The sequence below is a fragment of the Giraffa tippelskirchi genome, chromosome 2 (assembly GCF_054371585.1).
Source record: "Giraffa tippelskirchi isolate mGirTip1 chromosome 2, T2T-mGirTip1v1.2.pri, whole genome shotgun sequence".
Lineage (NCBI taxonomy): Eukaryota > Metazoa > Chordata > Mammalia > Artiodactyla > Giraffidae > Giraffa > Giraffa tippelskirchi.
In genome coordinates this window covers 73801328-73829286 of record NC_137276.1, presented here as the reverse complement: position 1 = coordinate 73829286, position 27959 = coordinate 73801328, and the positions used below count along the sequence as shown (strand labels likewise).

At 41.4% G+C, this 27959-nt stretch overlaps 2 protein-coding genes across 9 annotated transcripts in view; one reads left to right on the top strand and one right to left on the bottom strand.

The window, feature by feature from the left end:
• Positions 1-24324, top strand: part of ARID5B (AT-rich interaction domain 5B) — a 197761-nt gene extending 173437 nt beyond the window's left edge. For 4 of the 5 annotated variants that reach the window (XM_081568992.1, XM_081568993.1, XM_081568991.1 and 1 more), the window contains 2 exons: positions 14864-15062; positions 18307-24324. In XM_081568992.1, coding sequence (XP_081425118.1) covers positions 14864-15062; positions 18307-20469 — 2362 coding nt within the window. In that variant the 3' untranslated portion in view covers positions 20470-24324. The remainder of the gene's footprint in view (positions 1-14863; positions 15063-18306) is intronic. The other variant, XM_081568994.1, reaches the window with a different exon arrangement.
• Positions 7146-27959, bottom strand: part of RTKN2 (rhotekin 2) — a 255209-nt gene continuing 234395 nt past the window's right edge. Inside the window, exons 15-20 of one of the 4 annotated variants that reach the window (XR_014076531.1) lie at positions 20627-20796; positions 20273-20347; positions 12355-12470; positions 10012-10145; positions 9558-9780; positions 7146-9264 (exon numbers count right to left, since the gene is read on the bottom strand). The gene's annotated coding sequence lies outside the window, so the exon portion shown is untranslated. Of the gene's footprint in view, positions 9265-9557; positions 9781-10011; positions 10146-12038; positions 12474-16641; positions 20797-27959 lie in introns of those variants that run through there. The other 3 variants (XR_014076534.1, XR_014076535.1, XR_014076533.1) reach the window with 3 other exon arrangements.

Sequence of the window (27959 nt, the reverse complement as noted above, 5' to 3'; positions counted from 1 at the left end):
AATATGCTGTCCAGGTTGGTCATAACTTTCCTTCCAAGGAGTAAGTGTCTTTTAATTTCATGGCTGCAGTCACCATCTGCAGTGATTTTGGAGCCCCAAAAAATAAATTCTGCCATTGTTTCCCCAGTCTATTTGCCATGAAGTGATGGGACCGGATGTCATGATCTTAGTTTTCTGAATGTTGAGCTTTAAGCCAACTTTTTCACTCTCCTCTTTCACTTTCATCAAGAGGCTCTTTAGTTCTTCTTCACTTTCTGCCATAAGGGTGGTGTCATCTGCATATCTGAGGTTTTTGATATTTCTCCTGGCAGTCTTGATTCCAGCTTGTGCTTCCTCCAGCCCAGCATTTCTCATGATGTACTCTGCATATAAGTTAAATAAGCAGGGTGACAATATACAGCCTTGACGTACTCCTTTTCCTACTTGGAACCAGTCTGTTGTTCCATGTCCAGTTCGAACTGTTGCTTCCTGACCTGCATACAGGTTTCTCAAGAGGCAGGTCAGGTGGGCTGGTATTCCCATCTCTTTCAGAATTTTCCACAGTTTATTGTGATCCACACAGTCAAAGGCTTTGGCATAGTCAATAAAACAGAAATAGATGTTTTTCTGAAACTCTCTTGCTTTTTCAGTGATCCAGCGGATGTTGGCTATTTGATGTCTGGTGTCTCTGCCTTTTCTAAAACCAGCTTGAACACCTGGAAGTTCACAGTTCACATATTGTTGAAGCTTGGCTTGGAGAATTTTGAGCATTACTTTACTAGCATGTGAGATGAGTGCAATTGTGCGGTAGTCTGAGCATTCTTTGGCATTGCCTTTCTTTGGGATTGGAATGAAAACTGACCTTCTCCAGTCCTGTGGCCACTGCTGCGTTTTCCAAATTTGCTGACATATTGAGTGCAGTACTTTCACAGCATCATCTTTTAGGATTTGAAATAGCTCAACTGGAATTCCATCACCTCCACTAGCTTTGTTGGTAGTGATTGTTCCTAACTCTCTCCATTATTTGTCATTTGTAGACTTTTTGGATGATGGCATTCTGACTGGTATGAAGTGATACCTCACTGTAGTTTTGGTTTGCATTTCTCTAATAATGAGTGGTGTTGAGTATCTTTTCATATGCCTTTTGGCCATCTATATGTCTTCTTTGGAGACATGTCTATTTAGATCTTCTGCACTTTTTTTTGATTGGGTTATTATTTCATATAGAGCTGCATGAGCTATTTGTATATTTTGGACATTAACCCCTTGTCAGTCACTTCATTTGCAAATATTTTCTCCCATTCCGTGGGTTGTCTTTTCTGTTTTGTTTATGGTTTCTCTTGCTGTACAAAAGCTTTTAAGTTTAATTAGGTCCCATTTGTTTATCTTTGTTTTTATTTTCATTACTCTAGGAGGTGGATCTGAAAAGATATTGCTGTGATTTATGTCAAAGTGTGTTCTGCCTATGTTTTCCTCAAAGAGTTTTATAGTAGGCATTTCCTTTCACCATCTAAGTTTTGCCTTGTTGTGGTCACTATAAAGGGTGTCATGAATAATTAATCATTTATAATAGTTTAAATCAATCATCTGCAAATTTTGGTAGGTTTTTTTTATTTTTATCAGACTGTACTTCCATAATGCCACTCTCACTCATTTGAACTATGTTCTCAAAGGAATCATCCATACTCCTATGTTTTGTGGTGGGGAGAAATGTCTGGGAATTGCTGCTCTAGATGTCTTCTCTTTGATGTTTCTGCCAAAGAAGGGAAGAGTACACCCAGATCTGTCGTGGAACCTGAACCATTTATGCTTAGGTCAAAGAAAAGGCTAAAGTTCTTGGCTACAACTGTGTTGGGTGATACTGGCAGATTTCATTCATTCTTGCTAGTTACAGGCTGTGCTCACACAATTAAGTCAGAAATGACTAGGTTCAGGAAAGGCCATAGTATTCAAGAAGGCTCAAGGAGTTGTAAAGGGCCAGGATTTTGTGAGCAAACATCTAGTCTGGAGATGCCCTTAAAGTCTTCCAAACCAGATCAGAATGGTTGGAGTTCATGCTCTGCTGCCAGTTTACTTGTCTCTCATTTCGCTCTAATACAGAGACTGGCTCCTCCTCCTATTTCCCTACCACCAACTTTGCTTTCCTAGAAGATGGAAAAGCAGTGAGTGATCTACTGTGCATTATCCACTGATTTATTTTTCATGCAATGTGGTTCACCTTTCCAGTAAATGTTTTATTTTTTCAACAAGGAAAAAGTAGCTGGTTCCTCAGTAAATGTTACTTGTATATTAGTTGGACACTTTTGGTTTATTAATGAGTGTGATAATGAAAGTACAGGTTGCTGAAAAGAATCAGTGTTTTTATTTAAGGCATAGCAGAAATGGTACAATGCCTGTGAATGCATCATTGTCGCTGAAGGCCTGACTTGTCTAAAACTTGCCTCTGATTGGTTTAAATCAAATAGGTCCAAGCACTTCATAAAAATGTCTTTGTCAGCCTGGTTTTGCTTCTGTTAAACCTATTCATCTCTGTCAGTTTTTAATATTAGTAACAGGTTCCTGGCCACAGTCCATTAGTACTGTACTTAATTGCTCGTGTTACAGATGATCACCAATCTAAAAAGCATTAATGTTTCCCTACCAAAAGACTTGCTGTGTAGATATCTCAACTCAGCAAAGCTTATGAAATGTGGTTATTCTGGACACTTCTTGTTCAGGATTTATAGATAAAGTTACTGCAGATTATAATGCAAAGGAAAATACCCACCTCCTCCTATGCAAGACACTTCTAGGTGGAACATTTTCTTTCTTGTCCAACTCTTTATTTAAGATGCCCCAAATCAGTTTCTTTTATCGGTAAGGCAACAAGAAAGGAAAATGGTTACCTTAACGGAATTCACTTAGCTTGATTTTCTGGCATAGTAATTCATTTTAAAGGCTGTTTTTACATGCAGATTTGTTTTCTTTTTCTTTTAATGTTTTTTAAGCACATGCAAGGGGGGGGGGGACTCTTTACACAGAATACCAGATTACTGGTTTTAATTTTCCTGAATAAATTACATGGTCTGTTTCTATGGAGCACATGAAGATGTTACTAGGGATTTTAAAAGGAGCATTAAGACAGAAGTACTTTATGATGTGCTTTTCTGAGTACTTAGAAAATCAAAATCATAAACAAATGTATTTGTGGGGGAAATGAACAATTATGCCTCATCTTCTTGCATACGTAATGCCCAATTTCCAATTCTACCCTTTTGCTTTGCCCATAAACATTCCTTGGGTGAAACTGTCATGCCGCTGGCTTCCTTTGCAGTTACTTGTTGAGGGGTGGGAGGATTGTGAGCTGCACCCAAACCCCATGCATTTGGCCAGAGCCTGAGTGACAGTGAGCTGCAACTTTGGCCTTTTTCTCTCTGAAGGTGGAACCCAGGGTGTGGGAGGTTCACGTTTTGAGTTAAGAATGTGCTTTAAGGTAAAATGCCAAAAATACATCAGGTTCTAAGGAACTCAGCTAGTCTTATTGTGGGAAAAAGCCAAGAGAAGGGGACTTACAGTTCTGTTCATGTCTAGGACAAGATGTGGGGTGTTCTTGCTCATTTTGATGCCCTTGAAGTTAATCAGTACACAGTTTCGAAGGCCACAGGCAGGCTGCACAGATCTGAGGCAGCCTCTAGCAATCCTCTAGACAGTGTTACTCAAGTAAGGTTCTCCTGTGAACAGGGCAGCAATGAATAAGCATTGAAACACTTACATAGCAATTTACCAGCATAATTTTGTGTGTGTCTAACTTTTAAAAAAATGAGGCTGTGCATTTTGTATGTCTTAAAATTTTCGTTTCCTGCTAATTCTTTTCTATAGTGTTAGTCGCTCAGTCCTGTCCGACTCTTTGCAACTCCATGGACTGTGGCTCACCAGGCTCCTCTGTTCATGCAATTCTCCCGGCAAGAATACTGGAGTGGGTTGCCATTCCCTTCTCCAGAGGATCTTCCCGACCCAGGGATCGAACCTGGGTCCTCCCGCATTGCAGGCAGATTCTTTACCGTCTGAGCTACAGGGAAGATCCAATTCCTTTCTATGGTATTTTACAAATGTGTCAGTCAGAAACAGGAAATCCAGGGTCACTGGAGCAGCAACGCTCCACATCAGTGGTCACAAACTCACACGTTGATGGGGACAGGTAGCATGGTGAGCACAGGCAGCCAGGCTGGACGGCAGGAAACCGGTACGCAGCCCGGCCGGGGAGGCCCAGTGGGATCAGCCGACACTCACTGCCTTAGGAGGATGCGGTCTCGGTGCTTCCAGACCTTCCATGTCTTAGAGATAATTTTTATGTGAAATCACCCAACTTATAAATATTGGCTCCAATATTTCTGAAAATATTTTATGTAAACTAAACACGCCTTTAGGCGCAATGTAGCCTGCAGGCTGCCCTGTTCTGCGGGGACTGAGTGACTGCTGGCACTGAGCTCATCCAGTCTCTGCTTGAACGCCCTGCGGTGGGAGGGCAAGGAAGGCCTCTTCATCTGTACACTCTTCCTCAAACTGAGCAAGACACCTGTGGCTTCCCATCGACCCTGCCTTACCTTCCGGGGCTGACTTATTGCACATGCTCTATTTTCTCGGTGATAGGTCTTCATACGCTTGGCAAAGCTCCTCTCATGTCAAGTTTTCCTGTTCCAGTCGTCCAAGCCTCAGAGCACAGTTTACGGGCTTTCACCAGGTTGGCTTGCTCCCATGTAAATGCCTCCCATTCGTGTCACTCAGAAGATCCAAAGCTGTTCCAGATGTTGCATATAGTATTTCTTGGGATGAGGGCAGTGTCAGTCTATCAACAGTGCCTAAGGTGACTTTTGAAATTGGTAAGAAGCCCTCTCCTGTTGGCCAGTTTCTTTTTCTTGGGTGGGATAGATTTACCATTTGATTGACTGTCTTTTTCCTTTGCTACTGCCCTCAAGAGCCAATTGGTGTTTTTTGAACATCTACCAAGATTGGGGTGCAAACAATGAGGAGGTGCCCGTGCTACCACATTCATGGAAGAGATTGTTAAGGGAACATGATGATGCTCCCCGAAAACCCAGGCTGAGCCTCAGAATTCTCAGTATGGCATCTCATCAGAACTGGGAGGTGCTGTGACCTTTGGCTCACCTATCTTATCATATGATCGAACTTCCAGTCCATACATACATAAAAAAGAGTTAAATACTTAAGGCTATAAAAACCTTATGTAAGTAAGTTGTCATAGATACAAATAAGTTCAGTCAAAGTGAAAGTAGCTCAGTCGTGTCTGACTCTTTGTGACCCCATGGACTTTACAGTCCATGGAATTCTCCAGGCCAGAATACTGGAGTGGGTAGCCTTTCCCTTCTCCAGGGGATCTTCCCAACCCAGGGATCAAACCCAGGTTTCCCAAATTGCAGGCAGATTCTTTACCAGCTGAGTCACAAAGTAATAGAGATCAAAGAAAGAAGAGAATTTCCAAATGAAATGAGCAAAGTCTTTCAGGGGAATCTAGAATTTGAACTGAATATTTTTTTTGTATTGAAGTATAGTTGATTTACAATGTTGTGTTGGTTTCAGGTATACAGCAGAGTGATTCAGTTATACAAATACATATATTCATTCTTTTTCTCATATAGGTTATCTCAGAACATTGAGTTCCCTGTGCTATACAGCAGGTTCTTGTTGATTATTCTATATATAATAGTGTGTGTATATGTTAATCCCAAACTCTTGATTTATCCTTCCCCACCATGTTTCCCCTTTGGTAACCATAAGTTGTTTTGGTACCTGTAAGTCTGTTTCTGTTTTGCAAATAAGTACATTTGCATCATTTAGAAAAATAGGTTCCACATTTAAGTAATATCATGATTTTTGTTGTTCTCTGACTTACTTCACTCAGTATGATAATCTCTAGGTCTATGTATGATAATCTCTAGGTCTATGCATGTTGTTGCAAAAAATATTATTTCATTCTTTTTTATGGCTAATATTCCATTGTATATATGTACATCTTCTTTATCCATTCCTCAGCTGATGGACATTAAGATTGCTTCCATGTCTTAGATGCTGTGAATAGTGCTCCAGTGAACACTGGGGGCATGTATCTTTTCAAAGTATGATTTCTTCTGGGTGTGTGCCCAGGAGTGGGATTGCTGGATCATATGGTAGTTCTATTTTTAGTCTTTATAGGAACCTCCATACTGTTCTCCATAGGGGCTGTACTAATTTATAAACTGGATCTTAAAGTGATTAGGCTAGAATCTAAAGTAGATCACTGTACACTGCTTAAAATAATTCAGTTGTAGAACTTAATAAAGAAACTATATTTGAGGGCAAGGACCAGGTGGTATTAGCTTTCCTTGAGACTTACCAGTGCACCCAGTACAACATCATGAACATATCAAGAATCAGGGGTTGAATGAATTAAATCCAAACAAAAAGGACAGTTTCCTCTAGGATATGTGTACAAAGAAGTAGGGAATGAGGTGCTAGAAGGGGCTGTGAGTAGAGTTCTAAGGCTGAATTTCCAAGCTGGACGCACCAAAGGCAGGTATTACAGTTTATCCTCTCAGCGTCTGTTCAGTCTCTTGCCTTGAGGTCAAGTGGAGAGGGCATGCGCCATCCTCATCCATGTAGGGTCAGCCAGTCTATGGACTTGCATCTTCTTTGTAAACACTGTCTTGGTAATGGGGGCTCTGGCCTAGGGGCACTCTGTTGGTAACATTTCTGTAACATTGCCACTCAGGCACTCTCACCTCCCTTTTCCCCACACCCACAGAAGGCCTTTATCGGCAACCAGCAACCCCCCCACACACTCACATTGTTATGAGACACAGTGTTGAGATATAAGTAGACTAAGGTATTGCTGTTGCTTTTCCAATGATACCCCCTCAGGCTTGTTCTTATAAGGGACCTGAATTGGGTGGATGTAAGCCCTTATGCCTAGAGCAGCTTCTCATCAGTAAAGAATTTCTCCCCAAAGGACGGTCAGGTAATTTCATAAGAGTCTCTCTCTGTATCGCTCAACATGCCTAAAATGCTCTGATAACTTTCCAATGCCTGGATTTTTCAAGAAACTTTTAAAAAGGAAAACAAAACCGTAGCCAGGGCCTGGAGTAGAAAAACTGGTTTCTGTTTTTAAAAAAATGAAGAAATAAACAACAGCCTTTGAAAAATCTGCATTTTAAAATTCTTAAATTTGCCTCTAAATGCAAGTTGTAATTATTAGAAGTTGGAGTTTACACTGTTGAGTGTAAAAACACCCTCAGGCACAAACTAATCAAGTGTGTATGTCATGCTATAAACTACAGCAAGTTCTTTGTTTGACCCAAAAAAGGCTTGCCAAACAGCAGTTTTTTCTTTGTCAAGTTCCTTTATGATCTCATTTTTGTTTTCTTGCTACTCCCCCCACCCAGCCCCCTTTGAACCTCACTGTAGTATTTAAGAAACTTTGTGGATTCCAGGTTTTATTGATAGTTTTCATCAAGCATGAATTTAAATTTGAGAATAGATTAGGTGTCTTAGCCCTTTTTCTTTTTGATAAATAACAAGAGGTTTCTACTTATGATTTTCTGTCCTCGGGGCTTTATCATTAAGATTAAATAACTGTATTCTCAAGCATGCCACTGCACAAACATCTTTTCAATTATGTGAGTAACAGATGCCTTCACAAAGGAACTATTGAAAATTCAGAAAGCATGTTTCCAAAAAAGAAAGGGGAAAAAAAAGTATCAGATGACAGAAGAATGTAATTGTTTACCATTAAAATATATCCTTAACTCTTCCACTGAAAACCTCTTAGAACATTTTGTTTTCGTACAAGTTATTACAAAGTTGGATCAAAATAACACATGTTTGGGAAAATTGTTGAACATTTCAGAAGCTCTGGAACCTGTGGTATCTCACTTACATGGGAATTCAAATAGTTGTTTATCTGCTTTTACATATGGACACTGCCTGCTTTCATGGGGAGGGGTGGTGCACATCATATTGAAAATACTGTAGTTATATTTGTCTATTATTCTTGAAATAATGTTCATCTGCTCTTGAAACAGATCCATGCAACTTGATTCTGAGTCAGTCATTGTTTTTGAATTGAGAAAAATTGCCATCACCTTTGCTGGAGCATTGTGGAAGCCTGGGTTGCTATTTACCATCCATGCCCTCTGTTGTGAGCACATATTTTAATCCCTGGGATGTAAAGTCAGCCTTTCTTAAATCCATGTCAACTTTCTTCAATGTGGTCTTCATTGGAAAGCTATGGGACTGACTAATGCCAGTCTAGACCCTCTTAGAAGCAGCAAGGAGGACTGCAGGAGTGAAGCACGAGGAGCAGAGTCTAGCTGGGGAGGCTGTGGGAACGTCAGACAGCGTAGGAGTTAAGTGCTGCAGGCTGGGGTTCATGGGAGATGTGATTCCCAAGTTTCTCTTACCGTCCAACATCAGGTTGTGCTGGGTACATGCAGGGTTACCACCTTTTGGAGAGTCGTGGCATGGTTATCCTGGCGTACTGTACGAGGAGTAGTGTGGCCAGTGCTCCAGCCGTACAGCTGCTCCTGCGGGACTGCCATGACCCTTGGTGGAATGGCCACATGTGTGTTCTGTAGGTCTGCTGGCTCTGAGAAAAGGAGGGTGCTCACCCTGATTCTGCCTTAGGAGCTTGGACTTCCCTTAACCCAGGAGTGATGATTTTGGTATCTTCCCAATGTTGGTGCTTCTCAGATAATGTCTGAAGATACACAGCTACCTCGCTGAGATGAAGACAGGTCAGAGAGGCAGATTGTATTTGAACTCAATTTTGGCACACAATAGCTATATGCTTTTCACTAGTCCTTTAACAGTTATTTCACACTTAACCTCAGTTTCCTCCTCAACAAATTGATGATAAGGTATACAAAGTGCCTGGTGTTATTAGGAACTTACTACATGACCCAGCTGCTATTAATACTATAATGCCTAATCAATATGTAAGACAACTAGAAGTTTCTTTCCCCACCCTCCGACCTCATCCCCTACCCCCACAGACCATGTAACTTCAGTTCAGGGACCTGTCATCCTGGACCTTCCTTTGTCACACTGACCCTCCTTCACGAAAGTCAAGCCACCGACTTGATGGATCCCAACACGTCTTTCCTTTCATTGCTTAGTTAGGTTCACAGTCACTTCACGACTATTGGAAGGTATCAGAGTCATTGATGGGCCTAAGAAACACCCCTCCTGCCACTTCCAGGGGCAGATGGAGACTATTAGTGTCTTCAAAAGGTCTTCTTCATCTTCAGCTTCCCCCTGAGTAAGAAATGAAGCCCCTGGTAAACTAATCATTCTCTTAAGGAAGTGACTTCTCTGAAGACAAGTGGCCATATTTTGTTGTTAATAAGGGGCTGCATACCTTTTTGGTATCTTAGGGTAGAATACAAATGATGCTCTTTACACCTACTTCCTTTGCAAAGAACTCCAGACAGTTTACCTTGGTAGTTCATGGCTTAAGCTAAGTCTTTTACACAGAACCTGTGTTGTGTTCTCCCACCACTTTCTTTGCTCAGGTGGGTCCTGCCATTGACTTGTTCTCCATGGCCTACCTGTCAGCATGGCACCTCCTTCCATGGTTTGCTGTTGAAAGCTTTGCGTTCACATCTTCATCTGTTGGAAGGTGACACCGAAGTCCTCTTTCTCATCTCTCTCTGTTACTGATACTTTGCTCCTCACACACTGCACACCAATTTTTTCTGCTCCACTGAAACTCACACTGTAAAATGGTAGAGATCTTCATCCAGAGCCCAAATTGTCTTAGATGGAGCTTGGCTTATAAAAGGACAGGAAAGAGCAGCACAATTACCACTATACTCAACCAGCGTTGTGTCCCCTGAGGAAACATTCCCACTTCTCCTCACCTTGACATAGCTCATTTGTGTATTAGACTTTAGCTTTGGTACCTTGCTTCTCCCCACCCCAGCTAATGCTCTTTCTCCATTGTTAGAGTGATGGTCTGACACCTTGAGCTGGAGGTGAACAGTATGTGAGATTAGAACTTACCGTATTTCCTGGAGCCTTAGCAAGTTGGTGTACTTTATCTTTAAAAAAGAAAAATATGCCTTCTCTTGGCTCCATATTTGGTGAAAGATTGCTTCCCACACTTCACAGCAAAGTTGTATATTTTCCGTTTCTGGCTGAGAAGGGAAATGTCCGGCCAAACCTTAGAATTTATCAACCCTGGAGTCAACTTGAAGGTATAATGACTCCATTTGGGATCATATCAGGTCTGAAACCCCAGTGGAACCAATGTATCATTTCTTTTCTACTGACATGGAAAAACATACTAGTTATAGTTTTTTAGTATAGTAGTAGTAGCATTTGTGTCCTGATACATACACCAACATTTTTCCCTCTGCCCCTAAAATATTCTGCTCCAAGGGCACCGGTAGATCTCTAGGCCTGAAATTTTTGACTGATTTGATAGCAGAAAAGTACCTATGAAGTAACTAGGGTGAGTCTGAGGTTCAAATGCAACCCTAAAGATTTGCTGCTTCTCCTACTCTTCAGACTGAATCAGTCCCAGACATTATTATAATATCATTTTTCAAAGCTCTATAAATAGATTGATTCTCATTTCTCCTCTTAAGCACTGTTTGCTAAATGTTTTGGCCCCAAAGTTCAGTTATCCCATGCAAGCATTAATCAATACAGGAGACATTAGTGGTCACTCATTCTGATGAGATCTGACATTATTCTTCGTCTGCCTATGAGGAGGGGAGGGGAATGTTGCTTAATAAAGATGAAGGTCTTTGCTTCTTTTGTATGAAATGCAAATGATGAGGACATGTGCAATATACATTTCTTGAATGTGAGGCTGCTGCTTTTTGTTGAGAAAGAGAGGCAAGGCCCTGGAGGATTTCAGAATTTGTAAATATAAAATTATCTGCCTTCGTGTTTAAAAATAATAATAATAAAAGGGAGAAAGAGTTGGCAGGTTGCCAGATTACTTACATTACAGTAATAGATTTGCTGACCCTTGACTTCTGCTGTAGAGAAATGTATTGAATTTTTCATAATATCAGATGAGGCAGATCTAAAACCCTAGTATACTGAGCACCATTATTTAACTTGAGATTTAACAAAGCCGAAATCTTTTCAAACCAGCAATTTCTTGTATGATGATAATTTAGTGGCTCAGACGCTAATAAATCAAGGTTATAATGCCATTGATTTGTTAATTTTAACTTGGGTTGATTGTAAGTCATCTTTATTTAAGGGGAAAAAAAAGCAGAAGGAGGAAAAAAATCTTGCTTTTCACAGTGACTGAATTTAATAAGAATCTCCATGATAGCAAAAGGCTCCCCTACTGTTTCTGCTTTGGGGTGGAAAATGCTGTTCTTGTATTATTCCTAGGGAAAAATAAAATCTCATGCTGCTACAAATCTTATGCCTATGGAAAAATGTTATTTTTTAATACATAGTGGCTTACCTATTTCAGATCCATTAATGGCATCGTAAATAAGCATTTTGCTAATCTGAAATGTGAAATCTGGGTAATAGTAGAGGCCCATTTATCTGCCTAGCTTCAATCCTCAGACTACATTAGATCGGGGGCTGGGGGGCGGGGAATCTCTCTGGATTTCCTAATGAATATGTTGCTTCTCTTCCCTATTACTTCTACCCATCAGAAACCCAAACCACATTCTTAAGAGTTGCAGCCCATTGAAAATATTTCTCCTGTGCAATGAGTTCTCGGGGGCTGAATGCATTTTTGCTTTTATCTGTACAGTTTAGAAACTGATTAAATCTTTGTTGTCCTACAAATATTTGAGGAATAATCTTCCACAAGGTACAGTCATGTTGCATTATACTAAATTCTTCATACAATACAATGCTTCCTGTGTTGGGCAGTGTTGACCTTATGTTGCTACCCTGTTTTTAATGGTATCGCATGTACGTTAAACGTTTAAATGTTTAGAAACCTATGCTCGCTTTCGTCCTCTTGTGCTGTAAAAACTTCTAATAGTCAGATGATAAGATCATATCCTGTGGAGTAATTGTGTTGTACCATGACAGGGTAACTGAAAAAACATTCAGTGAAAATTGCACCAAACGGAAATCACTATATGAACAGCGATTGTTTGTGTGCTGGGTGAGAGACCATGAGCTGTTCTTCAGGGTTTAGCTGGTCATATTTCTACTTGTTTCCTTTTAGCTGCTGCCTTTCTTGTTTTATTTTGGGAGCTTTTATTCCCTGAGCCACTATAATTATCTTTCAGTGATTTAGAAAGGAAAAAAAAAAAACACTCAATTGACCTTTACACACACACACACACACACACACACACACACTCCCTCTGGAAGCCTTGAACAAGCAGCGTTTGTGTTTGGATTCAGTTTTACCTTAGTCATGCCTCTTTCCAGATACAAGAAACATTTAATTCCAGATTTCCTGCTTCTGGCTTCAGGCCTTTGACCAGCAAAGTGAAATGTATTTTTTATTGCTGCCGTCCAGCCAGCTGCTGAGTTGAGTGAAGGGAAGAAAAAAAAAAAGGGAAAAGAAATGAAATAGAAATGTTGCCTGCCTCTTCAACTCGCAACACTGTATAAGGAAATTAAAATCTCCTTAGTACCCATCTAGAAAACTGGGCTGGCTCAGGACTCTCAGGACCTGTGGGAGTGTAGTAACTCTTGGTGCAGCAGCCACGTGTGTTATTCTGTCCGTCTCTGCCTCCTCTCCTCTCCTTCCCCACCCTCAGGTAATGCTGAAGGGAGCCCCTCATGGTGTCACCATCTCAATTACAGAGTGGAGTTGGCGGGGAGAGGGTGGTACCAACAAACAATAACCATTGAAATAGCTAGGCTTCATTGCTCCTTGGGTTCCCATGGCAACCAAACAAAAGTAAAACAAACCTATCTGTCCTAACAATAAAAATATGTTTTCATTAAAGTCAATTTAACATATTCTTCCTAATTTAAAATATTCAGTGCATTTTGCTCCTGGACAAAAATCCCCAACCTGCCACTGTTGAAGGGAATGAAGTCCCTGGCAGAACTATGCAGATAAAAGCAATTAGGGGAATGTTGGGGACTTCACAGATGAGACGGAATACATTCAAGTATGAACAGGATTGCTTTTTTCTCTCTTCTTCTGCTTAGTTATGCTTTTTATTATATAAACATTAACTGTAATATTACAGTGGGAAGCAGGTATTTGGCAGCCACATATTATTTTAGTAAGTCTACATAGAGAGAACAGTTTCCAGTTTTAGCAGCTGTAACATGTTTAAACTCAGTTTGTAATGGGATCTGAAGATAACTATTCCCCATGGGCTGTGTTGATCTTCATGGCTGGCCCACTGCCAGATGCAGGGCTCGAAACTATTATTCACGCCTTCTTGCACATACCTTGTCCGAGCATGCTCAGTAAATGAATTTTTTGTCTACTGTGCTGTAAATTGGGATTTGACTTTCCCATAATTTACTTGGTATTTTATTAAAGAGTGAAATATTACGATCACAAATATCCCCACGTTTGTACTCACAAACCTGAACAGTTGTGTATGTTTAAGTAGTTGAGATCCAAATTGCATAGTTAGAAACCAATATCAGAACAGCTAACAAATATTCAAACCAAAGAAGGTTATGCCTGGGAGTCTTAGTTTAAAAATAATTAGGGTTCCCCATATTTGAACAGATTTATGTTGTTTATAAGCCAAGTACATTTTCTTCATTGAGTCAACTTGTCTTATTTAAAACAAATTATGTTTGCTGTACTAAAGTTCATATTTTTAAGGCTGAGTCTTGTATTAATCCCACAGTGAGTCATTAATCATACCAAATGCATTATAAAAACTTTAATCATTGAAGTTGAAACTGAGATTGTAATGCAATCCATCCCTTTTAATTACATCAGCTATTTTTCCCTTTCAGATCAAGCACTATGTCGCAAAGGGAAAACAGATTAAAACTAGAGCTGTTTGATGTTTTCTTTTTAGAGCAATTTTATGTACTTTGTTTTAAAAGTTATATAATTAAAATGCTTGAATTTTTCAGCCCTCTGATTTTTGTGGCTTGAATGTTCTGTCCGCCTTCCCTCTCTCTGGGGCCCTCTTTAACTTGGCACCCCAAAACAGGGCTCCTGGCCCTGGAGTCCCCTTCCCACCTCAGGGCTCTGGCTAAGACAGCCACCTCTCCACTGTGCTGTGTTTGCCTCGTGTAACCTCTTTATCTTAAGCGTCTGGTCTATATTTTGACATGAATGAAAACAAACTTTGGAGACAGACAGAACTAGGTTTAAATCCCACATCTAACAGATAGGGTAACTCAAGCAAATTATTTCATCTTTTTTGGGCCTTAGTTGCCTCATCTGTTGAAAAAGGAATAATAACAACAACAGTAATACTAATACTCCATAGGGACATGTCCACATTGTGGATATTACATGAAATAACCTATATAATGTATCTAGGCCATTACCTGGCAGAATGTAAACCTCAGGGGCTTTGACTACTATTACTGTTTTGTTCACTGCTGTATCTTGGTTTCTAGAACACTGCCTGACACATAGTCAGTGCTCAATAAAGAGCTGTTGGCAGAATGGTAATGAATGGCAGCTATTGTTACAGTTGCTGTTATTGTGATGTTGCTATTGGAATTTGGCCAGGTTCCATGGGCAGTGATAATGATGTGATTTTTGGATGTGTCCACTGATATCCTCGGTGTACAGATTCGCAAAATGAGAAAGAGGTCTTTTAAAGAAGTATGTAAGTTACCAGATGCTGGTTTTGGCCGGGAAAGATGAAGGCACTTGATAAATTGCTTGTACTGAGAAAAAAACGTACATCCCCACAGCATCAACATTGCTACTGGCATTGCCAGCCCTGGCTGATCCTCTCTTATGCCCTTTCAGGTTAATCCTGCCATATGAAAGGTTTATTAAAGGAGAGGAAGATAAGCCCCTGCCTCCAATCAAACCTCGAAAACAGGAGAACATTTCACAGGAAAATGAGAATAAGACAAAAGTATCAGGAGCCAAACGCATCAAACATGAAATCTCTAAGAGCAAGAAAGAAAAAGAGAATGCCCCAAAGCCCCAGGATGCATCAGAGGTGAGTTGTGCTCCTCCCCAGAAGTCTCTCTGGGAGGTGGGTCCTGCCTCGGGGTCTCCTGGAGCCTTGCACTCAGAGCCTCATCCCTGCCCGAGACAACACCAGGCTGTGAACCCCAACCATCTGAACTTCACAGGTCCCCCAGGAGTGAGCCTTCTGGGGCAGTGCGAGTGTTGAATGGGATAGGCCAAGAATAGGATCTGGAAGGAAGCAAAAACTTGGTGTAGAAAGCTGAGTACAGAGGCTGACTTCGAGACAGAAGGAGTCAGAGCTTCAGCTCTGAAAGCCAAGGGACTCCGATGTGAAAAATGTGCCCTTTCACAGCCAGTCTGTCTGAGGAGTGGGTGTGACTTTAAAACACTCACCCGTGGGATCCGCCGTGTCTCTGCAGAACTGTTTGGGAAACTTCAGAGGCTTGTTTGCCTCTCGTAACTGACCTCTATGCAACAGCCTTGGGTTGAGACCAATTTAGAAACATCTTAAGTACATATTATTTATAGGGGAATTTTGAAGTGGTTCCTCTGAAACCATGATTATCTCTCTTGTTAACAGGTAGTTTCTGAACCTTTTAAAATAAGTCCCAGCTACCCACAGCCCCCAGCAGCCCTTTGGTAGAAGCCATTACTGTCATGTCCAGCCAGTCATGGGGGCTGATTTGGGCTCTGTTTCAACATGAATAATAAAAAACTCTGACGCCCATTAAAAAAAAAAAAAACTTAGCAGCCACATTTGGAGACAGCATGTTCTAAGATTCAACCCCTGAGGGAATTTTGGTGCTGATATTAAACACCCCCTAAAAATCAGGTTTATAATGAACACATAAGAGACTCCCTAATTAAACATTGGCTTAAAACACACAACACACACCCCAATCTCCTAACTAGAAATTAACTTACCCAACTGACTCCTGTGTAAGAAGATATTAATACCAAGAAGAGAAATTTGTTTTTTTCTTTCATAATTATTTTAAGCTCTAATAATTAAAAGGGGGGGGGGATGAGGCAGAGGTTTCTAAACATCTGTAAGCTTGCAATATAAATGGCCAAAAGCAAGGAAATTCCAAGTTAAGGCTTACATTCCATTCTTCCTTGATCTTGTTGGCCTGCTGATTTATTACAGGCCTTGGGATCAGTGAGTTCTGTTAGTTACCATGTGCACAGCATTGCCAAAGCACAAGAGGGCAAACTGAGGACCCAGAGGCCAGTTGATCTTTGAATGGCTCCACTCTGGGCATGAAGATTTGTGAGTTGAGGGAGAAATCCTCAGCCATGCGCTGAGCCCATCAGCTGGGGAAAGACCATTGTCAAGAGTCAAGCCTGATGCCCTGTGGGCCACAGAAACCCTGAAAGCCTTAAGACTCCCTGTTTCCTATAGGCCCCAACAGGTTCCCTCAGGAACTATGAGTATCTAAGTGACCAAGGTCATTATGATCAGGTTACCTAAACTACCTGGAATCCCACACCCTCTCCAAGGTTGACCCAAAGGTAAGAACTGCACCTCTCACCTCCTACACAGACTCATATTATTGAGCAAAAGTATATTTCTTTTCATTGACTGTTTTGGAGTTTGAATTTGATTGTTTTTAATTTTTGATGTTTTCAGTGTGAAGCAGTGAACTCAGTGGAATAAAAAGCACTTCTAGCCAAACCCACTATCTTCAAGTAATTGGATTACAAGCTTTGTGGGGGAAGGTACCATTTAACATACCAAGGCAAATCATAAAATGCCATCCTAGAAAAAGGATCCTTAACTTTTTTTCTGCCTAGCTTACAAAGACCTTCTATACCAAAAATTAGAACTTCATGCAATTCAAGGCCTAGGTCACATAAATTTCATTGGGTCTGAGAATCCCCCACAGCCCCATAAGAATCTCATTTAAATCCAATTTGCCTCTTCCCTTTACTGTTCTCATTTTTCTGTATTTTCATGTAATATATAAGCTCCAGAGACCAATGATGATTGTTAATGTAGAACAAATAATGATATTTGTACTGGAAAAGGCAGCTATTAGTACAAACACCAGAAAGGAAAAGATGATAAGCATCCTTAGAAAATAGGATATCTTGAAGTGGATTTAAGGTGAAATCTCTGTGAAATGGGTATGATTCCTTAAAACTTTTGGTCCTATGCATCCCTCCACCAGCATCCTCAATCTTGCCTCAAAATACTAAAGTGGTGGACACTTCTTTCCTTAACAATAAAGAAGAAAAACATACATTCATGAATAAGATGGAGGGAGAGAAAAAACACCAGCTTGATACAACTGTTTTGTGACTGTTCTCCACCCAGACATGTCAGGGCAGAATGACAGAAGTTTTGAAAGAACTTGCCAGTCAGCTGGGTCCCAGATGGAAACTTAAGATGACCTTCTAAGGTCAAAGTTTGCAGAGCTACATAATGCAATGAATGAGTCGAATTGTGCCCACAACTTCTGTCAGCAGGGACACATAAAGAGCATCCATCTCATTGACTACAATGTATTTCAATGAACGGAAAAGCTGTATTTGTGGTGGCATTCATTGCTTGAATTCTGACAACTTCATTTTCAGCTTTAATGGAAATGTAGTTTTGCTGCAGCATACTTGGAGTCCTTCTGTCCCTCAGGTAGACAGGCTGATTTTGCATCTGTATAATTTTTCAGTATTTTAGCCTTACCTGCATATAAGGTATAAAATAAACATCTGGCTCTGGGTATAAAATAAACACTTAAGCATCAATAATTTTATGCACCATAAAATTGAACACGTTAAGATGATATTTGCTTTCCTAAAGAAAAACAAGTGATTCCAGTAAGTTTGTCGCTTGTTGTTGACATAGGGTTGGATTTTGAAAGATGCTTAAAAAAAAACTTTCTCCAAAGTGTCATAAAGCACAACATGTAATTTAAAACTCATTTGGATAATTGACTGATTTGACAAGAAGACAACCTCAGAATTAAACTGTATATTAGAATCAAGAAGGAGTGATATGATTGTACACCAGCAGTATGTAACACTGTGCTCTTTTGATAGGTATCTCTTAAGGGACTGAAGTGAATATGCGTATTTCTCCTAATGTTTTCTGTAATTTAGATTTCTTTGTTTCGAGCCATGATTGGGGAGTAATAAAGCTTTATAGAAACTCGATGAGCTGACTGACAAGCCTGTTTTCAGAAAACTGCTGTGTGTAATATTTCATTTCATAGCACAAAGTGTCAATGCATTTGGCTTCCTTCTTCTGACCATCTTTTGCAATATCTTACCAGGTTTCGTCAGAGCAAGAGAAGGAACAAGAGACTGTAAACCAGAAAAGCATCACTGAGCCTCTCCCAATAGCAGACACAAAGAAAAAATTGGAAGGGTACCAGGATTTTGCAGCAAGGCCCTTGGTGTCCCAAGCAGACCCAGAAAAGGACAATAAAACAGATCAAGGTGCCAACAGTGAGAAGGCGGCAGAGGAGGCAGGAGAGAAGGGGCCTGCCCCTCCACTGGCGAGTGCCCCTCTGGCCCCTGAAAGGGATCCGGCCCTGATTCCTGGGACTGGCAAACAGTCCCTTACCTCTCCCAGTGCTCTTGTGGATTCAAAAGAACCCAAACCCTGCTGTTTTACAGAGAGCCCTGAAAATGAGCTCCAAGAAGCATCCTTCCCTGGCTTCTGCACCACGCAGCCCCCACTGGCAAACCAGAGTGAGGTAGAGGATGACAAGCTCCCTGCGATGGCGGATTACATTGCCAACTGCACCGTGAAGGTGGACCAGCTGGGCAGTGACGACATCCACAATGCACTCAAGCAGACCCCAAAGGTCCTTGTGGTCCAGTCGTTTGACATGTTCAAAGACAAAGACTTGACTGGGCCCATGAATGAGAACCATGGACTTAATTACACCCCGCTGCTTTACTCAAGGGGGAACCCAGGCATCATGTCCCCGCTGGCAAAGAAAAAACTTTTGTCCCAGGTCAGCGGAGCCAGCCTCTCCAGCAGCTACCCCTATGGCTCCCCACCCCCTTTGATCAGCAAAAAGAAACTGATTACGAGGGATGACCGGTGCTCGAGTTTGTCCCAGGCCCATCATGGCCAGAGCCCTGACCACATGGCAGTCAACCGGCCGTCGGTGATCCAGCACGTCCAGAGTTTCCGAAGCAAGCCCTCAGAGGAGAGGAAGGGCATCAGTGACATTTTTAAGCATGACAAACTAAGTCGATCGGAGCCCCACCGCTGCAGCTTCTCCAAGCATCACCTTAGCCCCCTGGCTGACTCCTATGTCCTAAAGCAAGAAATACAGGAGGGCAAGGAGAAACTGTTAGAGAAAAGGGCGCTTCCCCACTCCCACATGCCTAGCTTCCTGGCCGATTTCTACTCATCTCCTCACCTCCACAGCCTCTATAGGCACACCGAACACCATCTGCACAATGAACAGACATCCAAGTACCCCTGCAGGGACATGTACAGGGAAACGGAAAACAGTTCTTTTCCTTCCCACAAACACCAAGAGAAGCTCCACGTAAATTATCTGGCGTCTCTACATCTGCAAGACAAAAAGTCGGCTGCAGTGGAAGCCCCCACAGATGATCAGCCAACGGATCTGAGCCTTCCCAAGAACCCCCACAAACCCACTGGCAAGGCCCTGGGCCTCGCCCACTCAGCGCCTGGACCGCAGGAGAGCAAGGGCACCTCCCAGTTCCAGGTCATAAATAGCCAGAGTCGAGACTGTCACCCCAAGGCCTGTCGGGTATCGCCTATGACCATGTCGGCCCCTAAAAAATACCCTGAATCGCTTTCCAGGTCGGGAAAGCCTCACCCTGTGAGACTGGAGAATTTCAGGAAGATGGACAGCATGGTCCACCCCATCCTCCACCGGAAAATGAGCCCTCAGAACATTGGCGCAGCACGGCCCATCAAGCGCAGCCTGGAGGATTTGGACCTTGTAATCGCTGGGAAAAAGGCCCGGGCTGTGTCTCCTCTGGACCCCGCCAAGGAGGTCTCTGGGAAGGAGAAGGCCTCGGAGCAGGAGAGTGAAGGCAGCAAGGCCACGCACAGTGGGCATTCTGGGGGCACCTCGGAAAGCCACAAGCTGCCCCTCTCCTCCCCCATCTTCCCAGGTTTGTATGCTGGGAGCCTGTGTAGCTCGGGCCTGAACTCCAGGCTCCCAGCTGGCTACTCTCATTCTCTGCAGTACTTGAAAAACCAGGCTGTGCTCTCTCCACTCATGCAGCCCCTCGCTTTCCACTCACTTGTGATGCAAAGAGGAATTTTTACATCGCCGACAAATTCTCAGCAGCTATACAGACACCTGGCTGCAGCCACACCTGTAGGAAGTTCATATGGGGACCTTTTGCACAACAGCATTTACCCTTTAGCTGCTATAAATCCTCAAGCCGCCTTCCCATCTTCTCAGCTGTCATCCGTACACCCCAGTACGAAACTGTAAACCCGGCCCTGCCCAGCATCCGAAACGGTGACGTGGTTAACAGCGCTTCACTCCTGCACCTGGGGTGATGGCTTGGAGAATTAGAAGTCAGTATTTCTTCTAATCTAGGGGTGAGATCAGTCCTGGCCTAAGAGCCCCAGAGGGGAGGTGAACATACCTGGTATTTCTGGGATGATTCTGGCCATGGCTGGTCAATCTTGAGCCCCTTCCGACACAGAGGCCCTCGCACCCTAGATGGTTCACTTTGCACGGGGGTTTTGTGAAGGGATTCACATGTATCCAGAAGAACTTAGAGGACTCCATCTGAGTTCTGATGGTCAAAACAATCTGGGCAAAAAAGGGTAGACATTTCAGAGGACGGGGTAAGGAAGACTGGCAAACATGCCAAGGGATGCCCCCTCTTCATAAAACTCTCCAAGGTTCAATCAATGCAATGTATAGTGAAACTTCAATAGATCTTTCATTTTGACACTATTAAACAATCCAGAGAAGTAAACACTGTTAAATTGACTGTATATATTTGCTTCTTAAAACTACCCATATCACTGTTTGCTCACCTAATTTATATACAGGTAGTCCTATTTTTCTCCCGGTTTCTACTTATCCTTTTTTTTTTTCTTTTTTTTAACTAAACAGTATCACTTTTATTTGCAGGTCTTTTATTTTGTTTTAAAGACTGTCCCAGTTGTTGATGTGTGTTTGTAATTTTTCCACATCTTATTTTGAGCAGCTTTGGGTGGTAATGTTATTGTTTACAAATTGAAGCAACTGATTCTAGTGGAACAAATGAAAAAAGAAACAGTTGAGCACACAACAGTGCAAAGAACGTTCCTTTGCAAATCTGCAACTTAAGGATTTTGTTCCTCATAAATGGCATAGTTGAAAGAGCTTATACACTGCTTACTTACCCTGCCAAATGCTCTGCTTTGAAGTATTGGGTTATGTGAAAACATTGAGCATTGTACTTACCTTATCTAGGCTGTGAAACTGTCCTACATACCAGAGGAATCATAAAAACAAAAACCTCACTGGCAGCAAGCTGCTGAATAACAAGAGTCTAGAGGACATATTTGTGGGCTGCACAGATATTTTAGGAATTTCAGAAATTAGAACAGAAGCCAAAATGATTTACATTGGTGTTGGCAAAGATCCCTTTAAACAGTCTGGGAAAGGGGGTTGGGAAGAGGATGGAGCTTGACTATCCAGAAGAAAGTGAGCAGTGGGAGGCCCAGGTGCCAGATACCTGCCCTGGGCCACAGTCTTTCCAGTAATAGGTTGTCACATTGCCTCATCAGGTTGGTTTCTTGCTATCCCCAAGAAGAACCTCACAGGCCACATCTTTGGGGGTAACTGGCATACTGGATTACTCATTTCACAAGCAAGCCATCCTCCTCGGGTTTATGGAGTGTGAGCTTTGTGTGTATGCACACACAGAGTTTTGTGCCATGTTTTTAACCATCTGGCAATACAGTCCACTGAATGATTTTCTTTACTGTTGGAAAGAAATGGTTAAGCTGTTCATGTAGTCAAAAGATGTAAAGAATGTATATTATCATTCTTGCCACTTTATCCTATAGGCTGAGAAGATGTAACATCAAGGTGGATGCATTTTTCTAAGTGTGTTAAAAGTCTGTCGACACAGAGTGGACTTTCTTCCAGGTCCCAAGCCCCGCTAAGACTGCTTTGATGAACTCCCCAGCCAACCCTCCCCTGCCCCAAAACGACTGGTAGACATTAGAACCATAGTTATCCAAGTCTTTTACCTCTGAGATATTTAATCTATGAAAATTGATGATAATTTTCAACTTCTAAATAGGTAACTCGACTGCAAAATAATCAAAGCTGGTAAACAATGAAACTTTGGCTCTTAAACCAAGCCATGCATGCCGTGCATTTGTATTGAAATGTCTCTATGATACGAAGCCAAATATTCAATGTAACATACTTAATATCCAAAGGTGGAAACAAAAGAATGTAGAGATCTAGTGTTAAGAGTTCCATTTGCTTCAATTAATTATTTACCTTCCTGTGGAATAATATATACATATATATATATTTAATAGAACCATAGATAGACTAGTAGAATTTAGATTATAAATGTGTGAATGCAGATTATCCTGCTATTGCACAAGGTAGAGTGGGGGAAAAAAATCTCAATTGCAGCTGGCAAAATGCTGGCTAGAACATATATAAGAAAGTTGCACTAGACTGAATGGTCACAGAGGACATGGAAGAAGGGGGAAACTCCAGTGTTTCTGCAGCTGACATGGACTAGATCCTACATGGTGTCTATGAGTCTGTTTCCCTGGTGGAGCTCACCTATACATTCTGAAGAGGGGGCATTTGTTTTCCCCACTGCAATGATTTCAGTCTGGTTTCATCATGTTGGAATTTGATCACACCATTTTCAAACAATGTTAACATAGTCCAGCTTTTGTTTTTCTCATCTCTTCCGAGAGGAGACTCACTGTTTCTGTCTGAGGAAGCTCATGCCCTCGGCAAAACATCAGGACAAGGACAGAGAGATGAGGGTATACATTCCCAACAGAAGCAGTGTGTTATTTGTTTTAAAACTCCGAACAGAGATCTTGGAAATCTTTCAAAAAGACCATTGAATTCTTCATTGGCTGAGAACTACATTTTAAAAAGTCTTAAATAGGGCTTTGTTTGCATTGTTTGAGTTCAAGGGGCCTTATTATTGAATGGCATTGCACAAGCCTTTCTTTGTGCAATCAAACCATTGTTATTGGTAGTTCTGTAAAGGAAACTGTGGAATCTAATTGGCAGTGGAGTCATAAATCTATTTACTAAGTGCGGCTTCCAAGAAATGTTGCAATTCAAAATGCACTAAGACCGTGATTTACTGGAGATTTGAAGATTCTAAATAATATTTTTTAAAAACCTTTCCATGCAACTTCTGGTTTAACTTTTGGCAACATTAAAGAAAAAAAAAAAACAAAACAGCCCAACCAAGTTTCAGAATTAAGTATTCTCCTAGTAAGTGATCAGAACTTGTAATATTTGCCACAGGACTGACTTATTTATTTACTAGCTAGAGGCTCTTAAGTTCACTTGTTTATCAGGGCATATACAGAAGGGTTTGTTAAAACTCGACATTGACTTTACAACTTTCTGACCTGGTGCATGAATTCTCAAGTACTGTATTTCACTGTGTTGGTGTGTCTGATGGAAATTTCAAGGTGATCCCACAAAAATATTTTATGTAGTGTGCCTTCAAAGAGAACTTTTATTTCTCTTCACTTGTTGTCCCACAAAGTCACATTCGGTGGTGGTCAGCCAAGTCCCATCTGGTCTAGTTTTACTCTTGTCCCAATTTTAAAGAAAAATGGGAACAAGTTTGCCCTGGTGAGACCCACACCATTACAATGATTATCTTGAGCACTTAAATTCCAGTGTTGGCTGTTGATGTATTTGATATTCTGCTTGTCTCCCCATGGTTGAACTATGTCTGAAGAATAGCAGCATAATCTCTTGGCTGTTTATACTTTTTTAAACTTTCCTGTGTTGTAAATATTGTATACTTTTGGTGATTCCAGCTATGTAACCTCTATGCTCTGTAAGGTGATTATTTGTATATAGCAACATGGCCCAGTGATATTATATAGTTTCCCAATGGAGAGGTTATTGAGTAACCTTTGCATTAGTTTAAACACTACCAGAAAAATGCTGAGCCAACTATAAACACTCAATTTTGTATGTTTTCCAAATTGTACTTATTACTGCTTTTGATACTGTATTACGTGCCAATAGTTTCCCAATCACATAGCAGGCAAGAGATATTTTGTACTTTTTGATCCACTGTAATATTTAATAAAAAATGTTACTATCTGTTTCCTTTTGGGTGTAATCTGTCACTTCCTCCTGAGGCGGCCTGTGGCCTCCTCCAGAATACTTTCCTTCAGGCTATCTCCAAATAGAACAATAATGGTAATGTCTGTTTGTTGAGAACCTACTGGGTGCCCAATTGGCATACAATATCTTTACCCTTCATACTCCCATGTAAATGTGGTTCTACCCATTTTACTAATGTGAAGACAGACTGAAGCTTCTTAGACTGGTAAATCAACTTGCCCAAGATCATCTGGCTTGCAAATTGGCAGAGCTGGGATATGAACCCAGGGCTCTTAAATCGACAGCTTCTGTATACCATGCTCCTCTCCTGGCAGGTAACAAAAATGACTACTTACTTGGTCAACAAAGATTGACTCAACTGCCAGGCATAGTGTTAGGAGCTGGGATTACAATTTTGAGTAGAAGATAAAATATACCATCTCTGGAGCTTATAAGACTAATGGGAAAGAGAGTTAATCAAATAGTCACCCACATAAATATAAAACCTCAAGCTGACATAGTTCCAAGGGACAGGAGTATGATTACTAAACTGATACATGAAGGATGAGTATGACTTGAGAGGGAATTTTAGGAGAAGAGTTCTCCAAGCACAAGGTACCACATGTACAAAGGCCCAGAGGCAGGAACAAGTTAAACTTATTACAGGAATCAAAAAAGCCTGTGTGACAGAAGCATAATAATAAGGAGTGAAGTTGAGGTGAGGTTAGAAAGTATAGCAGGGGTCAGCCGGATAGGTCCTAAGAGACCAGGCTGAGCATCTGGTCTTTATACCGAACAAGAAGTTTCTGTGGAGAGGTGATACATTCAGATTTGTCTCATTCAGTGCCACTCTCTGGTACTATGTGAATGCAGAGCAAGCTAATCCAAGATGGTGGTCATTTCAATTGACCCTTCTCTCACTCCCTGAGTCCTCGGCTGCCAAGCTTTCCCCTGGTTTTGCTCAGCTTATTATTAGTTTAAGTGCTACACTGAAAAAGTAGCATGCTGTGTGCTCCCTTCTTAATGGGTCCCAGGGGACAGGGTGGACAGACTTTGGTGACTGTCTTAGTTTACAACCTGTACCATCTGGTCATGGTGGACTTTGAACAGATAGGATAGACTAAACTGCTAACAAGCATGATATCACAACTCTAGGAGAAACAAAACAAGAATACATTTTGATAAAATACCTAGGACCCTTTCTTTTATCATAGTTGACTCCCTGGAGGACTCTGTCCACCCCTCTCACACCAGCAGGACTTACAGCAACATGTTAGGACCCTTATCCCTTTGTTAACCCAAACATAAAAAGAAGCCCCAGCCCCATGGTCTCCTCACCTTCATTCAGATTCATCTATATTTCACCATACTATATGAATTGTTAGGAGTATATCAAAAGAATGTTCTTCCATCTATGATACATTCAGCAATTAAAGTTCAGATACTTGAATCATATACAACAGGAAACATCATGATAAGTTATCTATTTTTACCAGGCCTGGCTAATACTGTTGGGAAGGAGGGTGCTTTTGCTAAAGATGTCACTCATGGTGCAAAAGCAACAAAACTGCCCAATGATTTTTTTCTAGGAAAGTGGCCAAAGTTGACAAATGTTTTAGGGCTGATAGTGACCAGGAAATAGGTCATTATTTACATCAACAAGTACGTCAGTGGCAGGAGGTTGGAGTAGGATGAGAGGTGACCTCTGGCCAGAAATAATGCAAAAAAAAAAAAAAAAGTATAGCCTTCAAGGTTGACCTAGAGAGTAAATGACACCAACTTGGGTCCACTAATAGAGAATTCCTGAATTTTGGAATCTCCAGCTAATTCCTGATATGACATTCCAAAACATTTGTTTAACCTGCTTAAACAAACAAACAATTTTAATCATTATAGCCATAACCAAAGGCATTCCCAACCTTGTCAGGACAAGGTAATCTGCTCCCTGAGGCATCCACACAAGAATAACTACTACTTTATTATTGTTGAAACTTTCTCTAGAACATAACTGTCCTATGGTACTTCTTAGGATGGCGGAAATATTCTATAATTCAGAGCTTTCCAATACCATAACTACTGGCCAAAGTGGTTGAACTCTTGAAAAGTGCCCAGTGTGACGGAGGAACTGATTCTATAATGCTACTTTTTATTCACTTAAACAGCCACATGTGGCTAGTGGGTACTATAACAGCACAACCCTAGAAGGTACAATTGGCCAGTGAGCACATATTAATATAGACACAATTAGAGATGGGATAAAACCTGCAAATAAATTTTAACATAGACACTAAAGCAGGCAACACTATCTCTTCTGGGAAAAACTCTGTTAATCCATTGTGGGGGGGGGTAACACTATTTTTCACTCAGGATACACACATCACAAGCATCTAAGTACTAACTAAATGAACAAACAAATCATTGGGAGAGCATGTACCAATCAAATAGACAACCTGGAAGAAATGGACAAATTCCGAGGAAGGTTCAACCTTCTAACACTGAACCAGAAAGAACTAGAAAATGTGAACAGACCAATCACAACTACTGAAATTGGAACAGTGATTATGGAGGGGAGACCGGATGGCACAGGTGTAGATAGCGGAGGCCATCTTATCCCACAAAAACATTAAAAAATACATCTACCAGTGCAACAATTCATACAAAACATCTACTGAACTTCAACAGAGGATCTCAGACTTCGGAAAGAACAAGAAAACCTGCACGTAACCTGGTGCAACAAATAAAACGAGAGAAAGGAACCAGGACAGGGCTTGTGCTGCAGGGAGGGAGCTGTGAAGGAGGAAAGGGTCCCTGGGAAGTCTGCTCTTTGGTGGGGAGATCAGTTTGGACAGAGAGGAGCTTTGAGCCCAGGAGGAGAGTGCAGCAACCAGTCTGCAGAATGCAAAACTGGACAACCTCCACAAAAGGCTGGCACTGCCACCCTGTGCTCCCCAGCCTGATATACTAGTCCACTGGAGGTTGCCATTTTGGCCCTACCAAACAGCCTATAGGCTCCAGTGCTGAAATGCCTCAGGCCAACCAGCCAACATGATAGAAACACAGCCACACTCATCAGCAAACAGGGTGCCTAAAGCCACACTGAGAAAATGAAAGATATTCCCATTTGAATGCAGAGTTCCAAAGAATAGCAAGGAGAGATAAGAAAACCTTCCTCACTGATCAATGCAAAGAAATAGAGGAAAACAATAGAATGGGAAAAATTAGAGATCTCCTCCAGAAAATTAGAGATACCAAGGGAACATTTCATGCAAAGATGGGCACATTAAAGGACAGAAATGGTATGGAACTAACAGAAGCAGAAGATATTAAGAAGAGGTAGCAAGAATACACAGAAGAATTATACAAAAAAGATCTTCATGACTTAGATGATCGCAATGGTATGATCACTCACCTAGAGCCAGACATCCTGAAATGTGAAGTTAAGTTGGCTTTAGGAAGCATCACTACAAACAAAGCTGGTGGAGATGATGGAATTCGAGTTGAGCTATTTCAAATCCTAAGAGATGATGCTGTGAAAGTGTTGCACTCAATATGTCAGCAAATTTGGAAAACTCAGCAGTGGCCACAGGACTGGAAAACATCAGTTTTCATTTCAATCCCTAAAAAACGTAATGCCAAAG